Genomic DNA, 19,017 nt, shown 5'->3' on the forward strand with positions numbered 1-19,017 from the left:
TTCAGATTAAATGACAGTCAATTTAATACAATAGAAATTGATTTGTCTATTTGTAAATGATAATCACTTTACTAACAATAGAAATTGATTTGTCTAGTTGTTATACATAGTCACTTTATTAACCGTAGAAATTGATTTGTCTAGTTGTGAATGATAATCACTTTATTAACAATAGAAATTGTTTTATCTAGTTATAAATGATAGTTACTTTACTAACAATAGAAATTGATTTGTCTTGTTGTAAATAATAGTCTTTTTTTTTTGTGAAAAAGGACGGCCAAAAGCCCGAAAACAAAAGAAAACTACAACATTACAAGTCGGGGATTGGAGACCCCGGTGGCATCTCTTGTTAACTCATCTACCAACTCAGCTGGACAAGTCGTATAACATAATTTTCCTATATTATGAGACAAACTTAGATTAGCCAAAATATCAGCACTCTTGTTGGCTTCTCGAAAAATATGAGAAAGGGTGATATCTTCCATTTCATCTAGAATTTTCTAATTTGATTGTAGATTCCATTCCCGGCCTTGATCTTAACAGCCTTTTCATCTATCGCATCCACAATGTACTTATTATCTGTCTGAATACTTATTCTTGTGTATCCTTTTGAAAGAGCAAATTTGATTCCTTCAAAAATTCCCCATAGTTCCGCAGTGAGTACACTACAAACACCAATATTCTTTGAAAAACCTCCAAGCCATGTACCACGGTAGTCTCTGAGTAATCCTCCACATCCTGCTTTGCTCTAAACCTTTGCTACTCCATCTACATTAAGAGTAATAAAACCTTCTTGGGTCGGAGACCACTTGACAAAAATCAGGTTTTTTGTATTAGCTTCTTGTATTCTCTGAGTAGACAAACTCAAACTATAATCGTTATGCCATCTCCTAATGTCTTCAATCAGATTTGTAGGCATAATGAAATTATCATCATGTATTCTTCTATTCCGTCAGTACCAAAGAGAATGGCATGTCGTTGCCCACAAAACGCTCCAATCATCTGTGTCTCTTCTACTAAAGTTGTCATTTAGATTCATGTGCATCAATTCCGTCAGACCTGCAAGGAAAAAGTTAGTATAAAAATTCTCACCCAAAAGTGAGAGCCAAACAAATTTTGCAAGAGGGCAATCTCTTAGAGCATGGAGGACAGTTTCCGTGATATTAGCACAGTCATTGCAATACAGGTCCCGCAGGTTTATACAACTGAGACGCGAGTTGGTAGGGAGACTATTATGGTTAACTTTCCACATAAATGCATTAATTCTCTCAGGGGTTTGCAACTGCCATATTTTGTTCCAATCATTCCTAGGAACAGAAACGACTCCAGCATTATTCAAAAGCTGGTACGCAGAACTAACAAAAAATTCGCCATCCACTTTGCTATTCCACATACAAATATCCGGACCATTATCAGCACGGGGAGGGTGTATAGCTACAATTTCTTCAACAATATCCAAAGGGAGAAATGTCATCAACCAATCACGATTCCACTCTCCATCATCATTGAGAAGATTAATGATTTTTGTTTGAAGATCCATATTCAGATTCAAAATTCTCTCGTCATCAATTATGATGCCTGATGGAAGCCATCTGTCAGCCCAAGCCTTTGTGGTTTCTCCATTACCAATATCCCATCAAACCTGGTCCTGCAAAATAAGCCAATCTTTGCTAATTTGCTTCCATATGCTAGAGTCAGTCGGTTTAGAATCCACAGTAGAAAGACCATTCTCTCTTCTATCATATTTGCCCTTGAGGACTTGACTCCAAAGACTATTATCACCATTATGAAACTTCCAACCAAGTTTCATCAAACAGGCTTTGTTTGCCATACTAAGATCTCTGACACCTAGACCTCCTTCAGATTTTGGTTTAGTGATAGTACTCCAATTCACAGCATGAATGTGTTTCTCAGAATCAGAATCTCCCCAAATGAAATTCCGTTGAATAGCTTGAATCTCCTTCAAAGTTTCTTTCGGCATTACAGTGGACATCATAGTATACGTAGGCATAGCTTCTAACACAACTTTTTAAAGCGTGATTCTCCCTGCAAAGGACAAGTTCTTGGCTTTCCAATTGTTCATTTTTGTCTTCACCTTCTCCAACAGATAATGGAAATCTCTATGCCTAGGTGTTTTTCCGGTTAGAGGGACACCTAAATACTTACCAAGATTCTCGGTTTCTTTGAAACCTAACAAGTTCAACATCTCTTTTCTCACCATTGTTGGGGTATTCTTGGAGAATAATATCCTAGTCTTCTTAACACTGGCCTTTTGCCCATACTGGAGGAAAAAGTTTCTCAGAACCGCTTCCACACACTTCATTTGATTTGTAGTGGTTGTACCAAAAAGGAGAAGATCATCTGCAAACATGAGATGGGAAATGATTGGCCCTTTCCTACCTGTTTTGATACCTCTCCAATCTTTATTTTCAACTTTCTCACAAATCATATGTGAGAGTTTATCCATGCATAGCACAAAAATATAGGGAGAGATCGGGTCACCTTGTCGAATTCCTTTCTTGGGGGAGAAATAATTAGACACTTTGCCATTCCATCTAATAGACATACTTACAAAAGTAATGGAAGCCAGAATGACTTGAATGATTTTTTCAGGGAAACCAACTTCACAAAGAACCTTATGGATGAAACACCAATTAAGATTGTCATAGGCTGCTGCTAAGTCAACTTTCACCACGAACTGACCTTTTTTTCCTTTCATCTTATTCATGTTATGCAGCATTTCCTGAGCCACAACTATGTTTTCTTGGATGTTCCTGCCAGGTATAAAACCTGTTTAATAAGGTCCAATAATATGTCCAATATGCTCCTTTAGCCTGTTGACAATAACTTTACTCAGAATTTTGTACATAGTGTTACACAGAGATATGGGACGAAATTGTTGAACCATTGTGGGGTTTTGAATTTTTGGTATCAAGCACAACTCAGTTTGATTGATCTCTATAATAACTTCAGGATTGTTCCATCTATTCTGTATGTTTTTAACAGTGGTGTCCCTAGTGATGGCCCAAGATTTTTGAAAGAAACCCGCTGGGAAGCCATCAGGACCTGGTGCTTTCCAAGGTGCCATGCTAAAAAGAGCCTTTCTGATTTCCTCTATTTTCAAATCCTGCCCTAAATTTGCAAGAGATTGCTCCTTTAGATTTGGATAAGTAAAGCGAGTTACCTGCCAAGGACTTGTCACATAATCGCTAGTATAACGCTGCTGGAAATGATCTTTGAAAAGATTACTGATTTGCTCTTGATCCTCAATCCACACATTCTGGTCATTTTTCATCATAAGAATTATGTTCTTCCTTCGCCTCTGAATAGCTTTGATGTGGTAGTAATGCGTATTTCTGTCTCCATCCACCAACCATTTAGCCCTTGACCTCTGGAACCAAAGTAATTCTTCCTGGTGCAAAAGCTTTGCCAACTCAATTTGAAGATTCTTTTCGATCTTCTTGAGACCATAGTGCCCTCTGCCTTCATGGAAGCTAGTTTGGATGCCTTTGGGTTTGTTCATAATGCTTCTTTTCTTACCATTGATGCTGTAAAGAGTGAGGTTTGACCACGATTGAATCTTGCTCTTAAATCTCATCAGATTTTCAACTACAGGTTGATTCTTATGCCAATATTGTTGCAGGAAATCTTCATAAGAATCCTCCAACAACCAAGCACTTTCGAAACGAAATCTGTAAACATTTCTATTATCTTTGAAAGAGATAAGGATTGGATGATGGTCCAAGAAATCCATACGGGTAAGCACCTTAACATAAGCATTAGGAAACTTCACTCTCCATTCATCATTACACGTAGCCCGATCGAGTCTTTCATAGATTTTGGTTCCTCCCTGATAGACTGGACCTCTCCATGTATATTTATGCCCCATAGATTCCATATCCATCAGGTTACAATCATCCATACGCTCCCGAAATAAATCACACCTTTTCATGGAAACTCTAGCTCCTCCTCTTTTCTCAGCGCTATTCAGAATATCGTTAAATTCTCCTCCTAAGATCCACCCTTCCTTCATATTACTTGCAATTCTCTTAAGCTCCTTCCAGAGATCTTTTCTCCCTTCCTCTCTAGGACTAGCATAAACGGAAGTAAAGAAACTCTGCTCCCCTGTTCTGAAATTTAGGTGAACATGCAGGTACTGAAAATGTTTTTCAATAACTCCGACATCTACCTTATCAGTATTCCAAGCTAGAGCAATTCCTCCAGAGAAACCAATGGCTTCCGAGACAATTAAACTATCAAACCCCAGCTTCTTGAAAGAGTTTGCAAGTTTACAGGAATCAACTCTCGTTTCCACTATAACAAGCATGTCAGGCCTATTCATAGTGAGGTATTGTTTACATACTCTAACAAAAGCTTTGTTAGCCGCTCCTCTACAATTCTATACCATGATTTTATGATTTTGTATCATCATAAAAAAATTATTGAGATGATGTGGCCAAAAGAGCCTGGCCTGGAGTTTCTTCCACCATATCCATTTCAGTTTCTGCATCTTCAGTGTTTTCAAGCGCCACCTGAGGAATTGACTCATAGTTCTCCTTGAAAGTTCCACTCCCTCTTACGTCTGAAATTGTCCGCAGAGGAGTGGTTTCAACATTGCTTAAGTCCACAATCTGATCTTCTTCTCCATTTGCGCGTAATTCTTTTGGGCCAAGTTGGAGTAGAAGGTGAATGGAACCCGTATTAGGCCCATTTGGATTTTTGGATTGAAGGGGGCCCTTTGAATTGGGCTTCTCATTCAGGTTTAAGCCTGTAATTATGTCACTCAGAGTTTCTCTCTCCAGCATCTTCTCGTATATTTCTTTTTTTTCCAAAAGGACCCACCGATCTCTTATCTTTTTTCTATGCCACGTGTTGCTTTCTCTATGACATTATGGAATCCCTTAGCCTTTTTATTATTGGTCTCCTCAAATTTCTTTTTCTCTTTTCTAGATTTTCTTTGGTGAGTGACCGTTGGAGATTTTGGTTCTTCTCTAATATTCCCCATTGAATTCTTCCCATTACTCTGCTTGCTCTTCTCCTCAATAATTTGCTTGTTATTCTCCTCATTATTCTGCTTGCTCTTCTCCTCAATAGAAATTGATTTTTTAGTTGTAAATGATAGTCACTTTATTAACGATAGAAATTGATCTGTCTAGTTGTAAAGTGAAGGGACTTGGATTTGAGACCTCATAGGTAAAAATTTATGTATAGAATTTGTTAATATTAGTAGAAATCATGGAAATTACTTGTTTAAAAATTAGAATGATGTACGTTACATTTTTTTAATTAACCAAATATATTACTTATTTTATCTTTTACTAAGAATTAAAGTAACAACTATATTTATTAAAAACCCGTGTGAGTGGCACGAGTGTTTTTCTAATTGCTGCATAAATCTAAACACAAAAGCATCCGTAAATAACCCAAACGGTGTAGCGCCGCTCACTCAACTAGAGAAATCTACTTCTCTTGTTTATTTCCGACGGTGCTAATCCGCTGATTCAACCCAAATTCGTTGTTGGAGATGGACCTATCGTTCTCTTCTTCGAATGTCCGGGTTAACAACCATATACCCGATGATATTGTCTTCTCTATTCTCTCCAAACTCTCTCTTTCTGGTGAGAGGTTTCAGAATAAAGTTAGATTTCATTGGGACAAGCTTCCTCTAAGAGATAGGAGAAACAACTTTTCTTTTGATATTTTGAGTCCCATTAGTTTTAATGGCACTCTTTTTCTAAAATATTATAACTTCTATGGCACTCATAAATTCATGTTGTGGAACCCCACAACCATGGAATTCAAGATCTTTTCTGCCAAATCTGATTGTTTTTCAAAGGTTTGGTCCGATCATTATCAAGTCGGTTATGATCATGTTAAAGATGACTATAAGATGATTAGGCTCACTCATTGTCGTTCCAGAAGTATCCATGGGATTTCTTCCTTCTGGGAGATATTTAGCCTAAACAATAACTATTGGAGAAAAATTGATGATCATTTTCCTCTCGCATGTATATGCCATGAAGCAGTGTACCTGGATGGAGTGTCTCATTGGTTGGAAAGAACGGAAACACATATACGTTTGGTGTCATTTGACTTCTGCAAAGAATCTTTCATTACAACATCCATGCCCTCCGACACAGATGGTGTTTTTGATTTCAATTCGACTAGGGAGATAATATTGACGGTATTAAATAGATCTATTGCTTTTATACTAAATTATGAAGAGACATCTACACTTCATATTTCAATTTTGGGTGAACTCGGTGTAAAAGAATCATGGACTAAACTCTTTATTGTTGGACCTTTAACTTGCCTTAACTTTCTTATCGGAGTAGGGAAGAAAGGAAATATATTGATCACTAAGAAAGACAATGAACTAGCTTGGTTTGATATAAGTACCGAGACCATTGATGAGATTGGTATTACTGCGAAATCATATTGCAAGATATCAATCCATAAGGAAAGCCTTCTTCCAATTGGAGGAATATACCGTGAATTTTCTTCTTGTTTTCAGCCGCATGATATATGATTATGGATATTTGTATTTTACCTTGTACACAAAGTGGCTTGTCAAATGCTAGATATTGAAGGTGTTTATTTCCTCTGTATGCCTGCAATTATACTGCCTGATTTATTATAGATAAGCCTTTGAAGGTGTGTCTCTCTCTTTTGCTTCTTATAAATATACTGCTAATTTTATTTTCTTGAGCATGATATTCTCACTGTCTATATACTCTGTACAAGACAGAGATAGAGAGAATACTTGAGCATGATTGCAGAGCGCTGGGTCAAGATCTGCTATTTTGGGCTGGATTATCGAAGGCCAAAAACGGGAGACTATCAGGATCCTACTTGGTAGGGCAAAGTCAGCAAGTGACTTCTATCATGGATGTATTGAGGGTTCGGAGTTGTCAAAGACCGATTTCTCCGCTAGGCGGTTGACCACGTGCTCTACGGGGGTTACGTGACAAGCAAGTCGTCATTCCTTTTGGTCTCAGATGTCGAATTGGGTTTGGCCGAGGATGTGCTCGGGCACACTCCAGAATACTTACATAATGAGTTATCTTGTAATTGATTAATTATTTTCTTTATCTAAGCTTTATTAATTTTATACCAAAGACAAATAATGCAAACCATTGAAAAAATATCGCATTCAAATATGCAACAAAACTTTGAATTTGATCTTCACTAAAGTTCAAAATAATTCTGATGAAGACTCAATTTTTAACAAATTTGTACTTAGAATTTTTTAAAAATGTCTTTAATAAAATATGGTTGTTGGGACTGCACCTTTATTATCATATTTTGAAAATGTGTTTTTTGGTTGTCCTGTTATTCAAATTTGTTGAGATTGTAAAGATGAAAGTTCATGTTTATTCTTAATTCTCAAACAAAAATTAGTTGTTGTGTTTGCAGAAATTGAAGGAACAAGATGTTATCAATAAGAAACATCATATTTTTTAGCAAAATTTCTTTGATAAAATATTCTTTTAACTCTGTACATGATATTAATAAAAAATATGTTAATGCTTTGATTTATAGATGATCTTTCATCGGAAATATTACTCATTCCAATTGTAACTTTTACAAATTTTGCAAATATCCTTTGTTTTATTTATATTAAGTCGCAGTTGGATTATAATTTCTTTGTTGCCAAACTTTTGTCTCGTTTTTTTTGTAATCGAGATTGAGAATCCTTAATTCTCTTATTAATTTATCTTGCTTACAATAAAAATTATAATAAAAATTTAAAAAGAAGTGTGCATCAAAATATTAATAAAAAAGAAATATATCAAATTTTTATTTGAAAGATCGAGAGAATTGGAGAAAATTCAGTGCTAAAAGAAACTTACTTTTCAGAGACAACTAATGGAGTTGCTGTAAAACAACCATATGAAATTTCTATGCTACAAAACATGATTTTGTATACTATTGATAACTTCTTATGGTTGTTGGGACAAAGGGATTTTCAAGAAAGATGAGAGAAGAAAAAGAGAGAAAAGAAAAAACTGTTAACTAATTTTGTAAAGTTGTTATTATTATAATGAATAGCTGTATTTTGTTTTTTTGACAAAATGAATAGCTGTATTTGAAACTATACAAGTTATACTTATTTATAAGCCATCAATATCTAGGCCCTCACAATTCAAGTCTAATCACAACCCAAGCTTAAAAGATATAAGTTATATTTTGACTGAATGATGTATTCGATCTGTCGAATACAACTGACTCCTATTACTCTTTGACTTGCTACTTTGAAACAGTCTAATACTAACTTTCAAAATATCGAATTATAACTTCAAACGGTGGTTACATGTATAAAATTAAAGTTCATTAAAAAATTATATATATGTTGTATTCAAGTTTTTTTTTTTTATCTCTGGCTTGTACAGTATATGGACAGTGAGAATATTTCACAAGAGTATAAAATTAGCAGGATCTTGAGTATGCTGTATATTTTGAAACATTAAACGAATTTTTAAAATTAGAAGGATCAATGGCACAAGCCAAAGATTCCAGTTTTGTAATTAATATTTTGTTAAATAGCATGTACATAATTTTCAGCTTTCCATTACTATTCCATTACTTTTCAGTTACATATGTTTTGTATTTGATATATAGTTAAGTGTTAATTGTCATTCATCAGCAGCTCAATAGAAATACCCCACTTAGAGAATTATTTGACCTTAAATACATGATCAGAGTTTTTTTCTGCATTTTAAATTCTACCTTTTGTTTGTTCTCATCTGCTTTTATTTTATTAGTAATTTGGCTCATAAATAAAAAAACTAAAGCAAAACATTAAGCATAGTGGCATTCAAACAAAGATTATCAAGCTTCACAGATATAAGATCTTTAACATAAAACCTGAGACAGTTTAGTAAACGCAAAGATCTTTAACATAAAAACCATATCAATTTGCATACATAAGTGGACTAAGAGAGTACAAGGTAAAATTCAGATAGGTCGCGCTTGAAAACAAGAAGATAATTTACTATATATTCCTCCATTGGGAAGAAGGGCTTTTTTATCGTAATATATAATGACACGATAGTCTGTTGTAACACCGGTCTCAATAATAGTCTCAGTACTTATATCAAACCAAGCTAGTTTGTTGTCTTTCTTTCTGATCAATATATGTCCCTTCTTCCCTATTCCAATCGGAGTCTTAAGACAAGGCAAAGGCCCAATAGTAAAAAGTTTAATCCATGATTCTTTTACACCAAGTTCACCCAAAATTAAGATATCAAATGTATTTTTCTCTTCATAATCTGCTATAAAAGCAATAGATCCATTTAATACGGTCAGAGTTTTCGGCGTTATCCTGTTGTTAACGTCCTCTAAGCAAGAGGGCACATGTGTTGTAATGAAAGATTCTTTGCTGAAGTCAAACGACACCAAATATATATTTTTTTTCCTACTTTCCCACCAATGAGACACTCCATCCATGTACACTTCATTACAGCATCTGTATGGTGAGTAAGGATATTTATCGCAAATTTTCCTCCAAGAGTTATTGTTTAGGCTAAATATCTCCCAGAAGGAGGGAATTCCACCGTTACTTTCGGGAGGACAATGGATGAGTCTAATCATCTTATAGTCATCTTTAACATGATCATAACCAACTTGACAATAATTATACCTAATCTCTGGAAAACAACAATTAGAACTATCATAAATGATTTTGAATTCCGTGGTAGTTGAGTTCCACGACATTATTTTGTGAGAGTTGTCATAATGTCCTAAACAAAGAGTGCCATTAAAACTAATTGGACCCAAAATGTCAAAAGAATAGTTGTTTGGCCAATCTAATTTAACTATTTTCTCAAATCTCTCACCAGAAAGAGAGTACAATGCATCCTCATCATTGAGGTCGTCTACCAGGTGTAGGAAAAGAGATATATCATCATAAAAAGAATGATCCTTAGATATGAAATAGTTGCGGTACATAGTCATAAAATAAGAGTTATCAAATAATAGAGACCATGGTTTGCAAACGCATTGGAATCGCTTCAAAGATCTGAGAGAAAGTTTGGAGAGAATAGAGAAGACAATATCATCGGGTATATGGTTTCTAACCTCAACATTTGAATCAGACAATGTTATATCCATCCCCACCACGAAATAGCACAGTCGCCGCAAGGAAGGTTTCTAATCAAATTGGTTTTCAACATTAAAACAAAATAATCTGTTTTCAATTTAATCGCCTAAACTAAATCTAAATAATTTTCAATTTTTTGAAGCAAAGAATTGGTCTTTCAAGTGTACTATTGGAAAATATGATTAATAAATTATATATCAATTATATAATAACATTTAATAACAGTTAATATATATTATTCTGATATAACTAAAGAAAAATATTATTATTAAAAATATTCAAAGTTAAAAAGTAATATGCTTCAATGTAAAATGCCTAAACCAAATCTAAATCTCACATAAATTAATGAAAAATATCCATCACGTACAAAATATCAACTGTAACTTTTTTATGAAATAATTTGTTTCTCATTTACTCCAATGGTTTAAAATCAAACTTTAGGAAGTGAGAATATTTGGTTATTGTGAGAAATGAGAATCCTGATCATTAAATTTTTATTCAGTAAAATTAATGGATTAGATTACAATCTCATTCTACAGTCCTCTTTAATATCACCAAAATCAATTCTCATTATATTTTAAGAAATAAAATATGTGATACTTTTAAAAAATAATAATAATCAATTAGAAGTAATTTAAATATATGATATCTGTATTTTAATTAATAAGAAGTTAAAATTTATTATGGTTTTTATTCAAAAACTAAAATTATCATATATTAATCAAAATTGTTAATATAATCAAATATTAATCAAAATTACTAGTAAAATTAAAATATTCATATATTATTTTGTATAAAAACAATTAATATGATTATTTGTCATTCAAAAGCATTTATATCTAGAGTTTCTGTATCCACAAAAACTATATAATTATTTATTCATTCTAAACGTTAATATATAAATTCTCATTTGTTGCCTATTGAAAAAATTATCATAACTAAATATTACAAATATATTTATAAATATGATTTTTCTGGTAGTTTAAATTAATATATAATTATATTAATAGATACGTTTTAAATAAATCTATTATATTTATATAATAATAGAAGTAGTTTTTTATAGATTGAAATATGATTATTTTAACAATAATGCTTGTTTATATAATTAAATGAAAAATGTCAGCTATAAAATATATTATTAATTTAATTTGATAAATACTTGTGAACTTGAAAGGTGTCATTTTTTATTTAAAATTTAATATATATAAATATGTATTATCATTGTATTAAAAAATTAAAACAATTATATATTAAATCGATAAAATATTCACGACTAACATATATAAATTATTTTTAATGGATTACTATTATTTTCAAAACTAATTAAATATTTTATTTCTTAAGTTCCAAATATTAATAAGCTACATGGTGATGAATTAAAATATCTGATACTTTTGAAAATAATAATAATCTGTTAATGATAGTTTACTTCTAATATAATATAAATATATTAGATTTATTTAAAACATAACGATTAATATAATTATATAATAATTTAAACTACTAGTAAAATCATATTAATAAACATATTTATTGTATTTAGTCATTATAATATATTCAATAGGCAATAAATATTGTTATATATTAACGTTTAGAATTAATAAATAATTATTTGTTTTTTTTATACAAAAACTATAGATATAAATACTTTTGAATAGTATATAATCATATCAATTGCTTTTATACAAATATATTATATGAACATTTTAATTTCATTAATTATTTTTATTCATATATGATTATATTAACAATTTTGATTAATACATGATAATTTTAATTTTTGAATACAGCGATAATAAATATTTAATTTTTATTAACTAAATTAAAAATATCATCTATAAAATATTTTTAATTAATTATTATTATTTTTAAAAAGTATCAAATATTTTGTTTCTTAAAATATAATGTGAATTGATTTTGGCAATGATTATTAAAGAGGATTATAAATGAGATTGCAATCTAATCTATTCATTTTACTGAATCAAAATTTAATGATCAGGATGAGTTGTTCTCATTTTTCACACCAAGTATTTTTACTTGAATCGTCCTCGTTTAAAGATATATATAATTAACTAATTAATATAGTCACTTTAATAACAATTATTTTTTAGAGAATAATAATTTCCAGTCATTTTAAATCAAACTTTAGCTTTTCTACAATATAAATTTTTTTTTTGGGAGTGGAGAAAGCCGAAGCCTAGAACAAAATAAAACACTAAAACAAAATCACCCGAGAAACAGAAATCCTTGTAAGTTGTAACATCTCTCTCAAGTAACTCAACAAGACCAATACGATATAGTTTAGTAATATGATAATTATAATATCATGCAGTGACTTATTTTTAGAAAATAATAATAACATTTAACCGTTTAATTTTTTTAGTAAAAGAGAACTTCAATAAAATGAAAACGAAAAGAACAATAATGCGGAGACCAAATCAAAACCCCTACAGAGAAGATGAAAATTTAAGTCTAAGTCTAGGAGCATCTAATTTGTTTAACAAGAAATCATTAGCAATGTTAACATGAATATTATTACACCATGTTTGATGAGTTTCTAATAGTTTGCATATCTTCCTCATAGTTTTTTTTTCTCATTTTTTGTGACTATAGTTCCCAAGGCTAAGAATCCAACTTTTTTAAGGTGATTTTAGACACATCTCTTTATAAATTGATTGTTAAAGTTAGGCCTCAGATTAGAAATTGGGAGCGGTTATGGACAAGTTGATTAGTCTTAACCAATCAACCTTTCTTAAAGGGAGAATTTCGATAGATGGTGTTGTAGCTGTCAATAAGGTGATTTTAGAAGGAGTATCTCATTTTCATAGTAGATTTTGAAAAAAATGTATGATTCAGTTAGTAGGAATTTTCTGGATTATATGCTTATCATATTCATATTTAATGATAAGTGGAGATCCTAAATCAAATCTAGTGTTTTTTCTGGCAATTTGTTTGTGCTGGTTAATGACTCCTGAAATCAAGATTCAAAGAGGGTTGAAGCAAGGAGTTCCATTAGCTCGTTTCCTTTTTCTCCTCGTAGACCTTTTTAATTTGATTCAGCAGACTTTAAATCTTAATCTACTGTCTAGTTTTAAAGTTGGTCCCTACAATTTTGGAGGCCTATCATCTCCAATATGGTGATAATACCTTAATTTTGATTGAGTCAAAGGTTGAGCCTCTTTAGACTATTAAAGATAGTTTGACGGGATTTGAGCTTGCCTCGAATCTAGGGGTTAACTTTTATAAGAGTAATTTGATTGGAATCAATGTTGATCTCTCTTTTCCTCAGCTGGCTGAGGGCTTTCTGCATTATAAGATTTAGTCCCCCTCGTTCCGGTACCTTGGCTAACTTGTTGGAGGCAATCCCAAGTTGGAAATCTAGTTGGGAACATATGTTGAATTTGGTCTAAAAGAGACTTAATTTCTTACACCCTATGCACGATGATCGGCCACCAATTTCACCTTGTTCCTATGTTCGAATCATTGGAAAAGCACTTCATTCAGTGGTATTTTAAGTCGTTTTAGTCTAGTTCTTAATTAGTTTTGTTTACCTTTGTATTTGAATTTGGTGTGTTACTTTTTCTAGTTTTTGTTGTTTTTCCATTGCTTTTGATCTTGTGTTGGTAGTGTTTTATGTTATGCAGATACAGGGCATGATTCGAGACAAGAAAAAGTGAATTTTGGTGAGACAGAGCTGTGACACGGCCACCCGTGTCATGGGACACGGCCGTGTCAGACTTGCTGAAGAGAAGAACTTGAAAATATGAAAACCAAGAAGACAGAGTTGTGACACTGCCACCCATGTCATGGGACACGGCCGTGTCAGACTTGCGGAAGAGAAGAACTTGAAAATATGAAAACCAAGAAGACAGAGTTGTGACACTGCCACCCGTGTCATGGGACACGGCCGTGTCAGACTTGCGCGCAGAAAAATATTCGTTTTCAAATCTTTGAATCAGTCACTTAAGGAAGGGCATTATGGACTTTTCGAAGCAAAATAATTGTTGAGAGATATTTAGTCACTGTTTGGAAAGGAGAAAATCACTTTTTGACGGTCGGAGAACGTGAAAAGAGGATTGGAAGCACCAGGGTTTGAAGCGAAGAAATCTTCAAGAGCATCCGCAATTGAAGATCAATTCCTATTCATCTTATTGTAATGTCTTCATCCTTAATCCTTAATATCTGTTATCTTGACAATTGCCATGAGTAGCTAAACTATTTACGTGTTAGGGGGTGTCCCTGAATTGCTATTGTAATGAACCTAATTTCCTTTATGTTATGAAATCGTTATGTGTGTGAACTTATTTGATTGTGCAACGTGCTTATTGCTTTATCTATCGGACAAATAGATTTTTGATTTACGGTTAAGGGTTAGGTCGGACAAACCACCTTATCGCTGTTTGCACAATAATATTACGGTTGTTATTGCTTAGGAATGAGGATTCTCCGTAGTAACCGTAATAATCTTTATAAATTATATTGCGCTTGATCACTTCTTGAATTGCTAAGGAATTAGGATACAAGACAATATCAAAAGGTTTTCCACTAAGGAATTAGGGAAGATAACTCTTGAGATTCGGTAATAGTTCATGTACACTGATATTTCGTAAATAAGGATTAAAGGTTGTTGCAAGGCAATTCATACACTTGACCCTAGCATAATTTCTCATATTGTTTTAAAGTCATTTTTACGCTTTCTATTAATTTGTTATCATTTATCGTTATTTCCAAACAAACAACAAAACCCCCATGTTCTTTTGTTCAATTGAATCGTTACGATAAATTATATTTCCTACGCAGTCCGTGAGTTCGATACTTGGGGATTAATCCCATTATTACTACATCGGTAAAAATAGTACACTTGCTATTTTACCGGTCAAGTTTTTGGCGCCGTTGCCGGGGACTGCCAAATTATAAGTTAAAAAATAGTTCAATTGAATTTTTGTTGCTCTGCAACTAAAATTTTTATTTTTATTTGTCTGGTATTTCATTTTCTTATAACTTATAATCGTCTAACCTTTGTATGCGAGGTAAAGCCTCAGCAGAATTTATTTTTGACGCAGAACCAGAACGATCATTGCGAGCTAGGCTTCAAAAAGCGAAGCAAGAACGACTGGAAGCATTAGAAGACATTCTGACAGCTTCGGAATCTGATAACGAGGAATTTCTCTCTATTCATTTTGAGCATTCAGATTCGGAGGCTGAAACGATGGCAGCTCCCGTAGAAAGGTTGTTAGGTGATTATGGTGGAGCAAATGCACCAGCTGGCCGGATGACAATTGTAAATCAACAGGTCGATGTTGCTCACTTTCAGCTACACCCAGCAACGATTCGACAACTGGAGAAGAAACCATTTTCAGGGAGAATAAATGAAGATGCTAATAAGCATTTGCAAAGGTTTCTTACTATGACAACATCTCTGAAGATAGAAGGACACTCTGAAGAAGCCAGGAAGTTGGTTATGTTTCCATTCACGTTAGCTGATGACGCTGAAGAGTGGTTCTACTCATTACCTGCTGGGAGTATTACCACATGGCAACAAATGGAGTCTACCTTTCTGAATGAGTATTTCCCTGCTGCTGTTTATATTCGTAAGAGGTATGATATTGTTAATTTTAAACAGAAGGAGGGAGAATCACTCGGAGATGCTTATAAGAGATTCAAGAGGTTATTGGTGGCATGCCTAACTCACAACATGGATGTCACTGAACAAATGCAGAATTTTCTGAATGGTCTTAAAATGAAGACTAAGCAATTGATTGACACAGCAGCTGGTGGCTCATCCAACTTTTCAACAGCCACTGGTGTTAAAAAAATCATAGAAGCTATTGCGGCCAATGAACACTTGGAGTTATATGACCGTAGTGTTAGCCAACCTGAAGGATTAGTGGATATGAAATTGTCAACGCAAGTTGTGAAAATTGAAGATCAGGTAGCTGCGGAAGTTGAGCGGAGATTGAAACAGATGGGTCTTGAAAAACAAACAGTAGCACAAGTTCAACCGGCTCAAGCAAGTCAATCGGTAGGGTGTGAAATATGTGGAGGACCTCATTTCACTGTTCGGTGTGTTGCTACAGCTCAGCAAGTGGAGGAAATAAAGTTCTTGAAGCAAAACAACCCCTACTCAAATACCTACAATCCGGGGTGGAAAAATCATCCAAATTTTTCATGGAAGGATCAACCAGGGAATGCTCCTAAACAAGAGGTTATTCCATATCAAGGTCAGCAGTCGCAGCAACAGTATAGACCTCCTCAACAACATTATCAACAACCTCAGCAACAGGCCCCCAGAAAAGCAGATTGGGAGATTGCCATCGAAAAAATGGCAGCTCAAAGCTCTCAGTTTCAAGAAGAAACAAGGAGTAATTTTCGAAACACGGGTGCATCCATCAAAAATATTGAGGTTCAGATGAGTCAGATAGCACAAAAACTCGCCAATGCTCAACCACAAGGTGCCTTACCTAGTGGAACGGTTACAAACTCAAGGGAGCATCAGAATGTGAATGTCATCTCAACAAGAAGTCTGAGGAGATCAAAACCTGAAGAACAAGAGGAAATAGATGACAACTTAGTCATAGAGGTAGATCTAGAAGTGAGAGAAAATCCGAAAGAGCCTGAAGTAGTGATATCACCAGTTAAGCCGCTGGAAGAGAAAAATAAGAAAGAAACTAAATCGGTGGTCAAATTACCATTCCCTTCTAGAGTGGCCAAGAAGGATTCGAAAGAGAAGGATTTTGAGAAGTTTGCTGCAATGTTCTTGAAGTTAGAGATTAACTTACCTTTCTTTGAAGCACTTGAGAATATGCCTTTGTACAAGAAATTTATGAAAGAGGTAATTTCTAAGAAGAAACAAGTGGGAGATGAGCTGAAAGTTAGAATCGAAAAGTGTGGTAGAGTCTCGCCAGAAAGGAGGATTCCAACCAAGAAGAAAGACCCTGGAGCAGTGGCAATTCCTTGCACTATCAATGATAGAACGTTCAAGAAGGTGCTAATTGATTCTGGTTCTAGTGTAAGTTTAATGCCATTGTCTATTTTCAAAAAGCTTGACATTGGAAAGATAAGCGAGAGTGAGACAAAATTGAAATTTGCTGATCACACCATTAAGCAGTCATATGGTATAGCTGAAGATGTATTAGTAGAGATCGGTAAGTTTATCTTTCCAGTTGATTTCCACATCATGGACATTCCCGAAGATGAAGAAACTCCTATCCTTCTCGGTCGACCATTTTTGCTTACTAGTCGCTGCAATTTTGATATTGAGAAAGGGACACTGACGGTAAAGTCATTTGATGAAGAGGTAACATTGAAGGTGTTGGAAGTCAATAAGCATAGTGCAGATGGAAATAATAAACTTTCGGTTGGCACAATTAAAACTGAAGGAGAGAGCAAAGGTCCAAAACCTCTCCTAGAAAAAGTCTCAAGCATAGTCTGTGAGGTGACTTTATCGCATGCATCTGTCATAATGCCTAAGTTCATTCAAAAAGTTAAGAAGAAGAAGAAAGAGGAAAATCAAGGTGAGGAGATGAAGGTGGGTAATGATTTGAAGAGAAAAGTGGTCCATGCTTTTTCGTCTTCCTGAGTTCGTGGTTGCGGAGGTGACAAGCAACCCGGTTTGGAGGAGGAAGTACCCTCCCTAATAAAGGATAATGGACCGTCGAGCCATGTGACGTTAAACGAAGCGCTTCGTGGGAGGCAACCCAAGGGATTTCTTTTTAATAAGTTTTATGTGTTTTTGCATTTTATTATGTAGGTACAAACAGTGTGTCTCTTGCGAAACGAGAAGCGAGTTGAGAAAACGATTCAATTTGGAGGAATTCAGGGGTCTTACACGGGCACCCGTGTCCTGTGACACGGCCGTGTCACAAACCCTGGAGGATTTTATTTTTGAAACTCTTTTTTGGAAGGAAGGCAGAGTCCTGACACGGCCACCTGTGTGACGTGACACGGCCGTGTCAGGCAGGGGCGCTGATTTTTGGTGAAATTTCATTTTCTTTGTGGTGGGCCCCCTATCAACCCTCCACCTCCGCCTCAGTGAGCACTGTAAGTCTCCCTTATGCTTGCTTATACATTGAGGACAATGTTAAGTCCAAGTGTGGGGGAGGTTCTTTCGTTTTAAGTTATTTTATGTTATTTCTGTTTTTGTTATTTCCTTATTTTATGTGTGTTTTGAGTTTTCTGTGCACCAGGATGAATGTGATTCCAGAGGAAAGTATCATGGGAATTAAGGTGAAAAAGGGAAAAGACGCATCTTAAATTGGCATCCGGGACACCTGTGAAAGTTGGCACAACTGGAGAAAAATGCTAGACGCAACTTGATGGTGCCAAGTGAATGAGTTTAGAGCAACCCGAACCGGACATGAAGTTGTACAAAATGGAGACCATTTTTGAACCTGTATGCAATGCCAAACCTGTGAGGATATATAAAGCCAAACGCTTCAATTCATCATGAGAGAGCATCGGGTATGGCATCATCACTCTTATTTTGCATTTGTTCTTCATATAGTACACACATCGATCACACACACTGAGGCATTTATTTTTTTCTCTTTAACCCTGAGCCTTTCGCACCCAACCTTGTTGTTTATCATCCTTTGTAACCATCTTAAACCATCATCCATGTTTTCTTTTTCGTATTCACAATCCCTTTTGTTTCCTTTATTTTTGGTGTTAACTATAAGTCAGAGTCTGATAGAAAAAGTTAAGTTTGGGGTAACCAAGTCCGGTGACAAAAGAATGAGGCAAGTGTGAAAAAGAAAAGAAAAAAAAAGAACACATGAAAAGAGATGTGTTGTGAAAAAAAAAAAAGAGAAAAAAATGATTTCGATACACACTTGCCATCATGTAAAGAAGTTAAGAGTCCGGAAAGCGAAAAAAGCGCTAAACACCCCAAACATGATGTAATGGGCAAAAAG

At 34.3% G+C, this 19,017-nt stretch overlaps 2 protein-coding genes across 2 annotated transcripts; one reads left to right on the forward strand and one right to left on the reverse strand.

The window, feature by feature from the left end:
* The first annotated feature begins 5,524 nt into the window (after positions 1 to 5,524).
* On the forward strand, positions 5,525 to 6,529 carry LOC131657483 (F-box protein CPR1-like). The gene has a single exon (XM_058926877.1). It carries the CDS (start codon positions 5,525 to 5,527, stop codon positions 6,527 to 6,529), a length of 1,005 nt encoding a protein of 334 aa, XP_058782860.1.
* A 2,260-nt stretch (positions 6,530 to 8,789) lies between these two features.
* On the reverse strand, positions 8,790 to 10,113 carry LOC131657484 (putative F-box protein At3g16210). The gene is made up of 2 exons (XM_058926878.1): positions 9,104 to 10,113; positions 8,790 to 8,868 (listed from the first exon to the last, which is right to left on the reverse strand). Exons 1-2 carry the CDS (start codon positions 10,111 to 10,113, stop codon positions 8,790 to 8,792), a joined length of 1,089 nt encoding a protein of 362 aa, XP_058782861.1.
* Between the last annotated feature and the right edge of the window lie 8,904 nt (positions 10,114 to 19,017).

This window comes from Vicia villosa, linkage group LG3 (genome assembly GCF_029867415.1).
Source record: "Vicia villosa cultivar HV-30 ecotype Madison, WI linkage group LG3, Vvil1.0, whole genome shotgun sequence".
In the NCBI taxonomy this organism is placed as follows: Eukaryota; Viridiplantae; Streptophyta; class Magnoliopsida; order Fabales; family Fabaceae; genus Vicia; species Vicia villosa.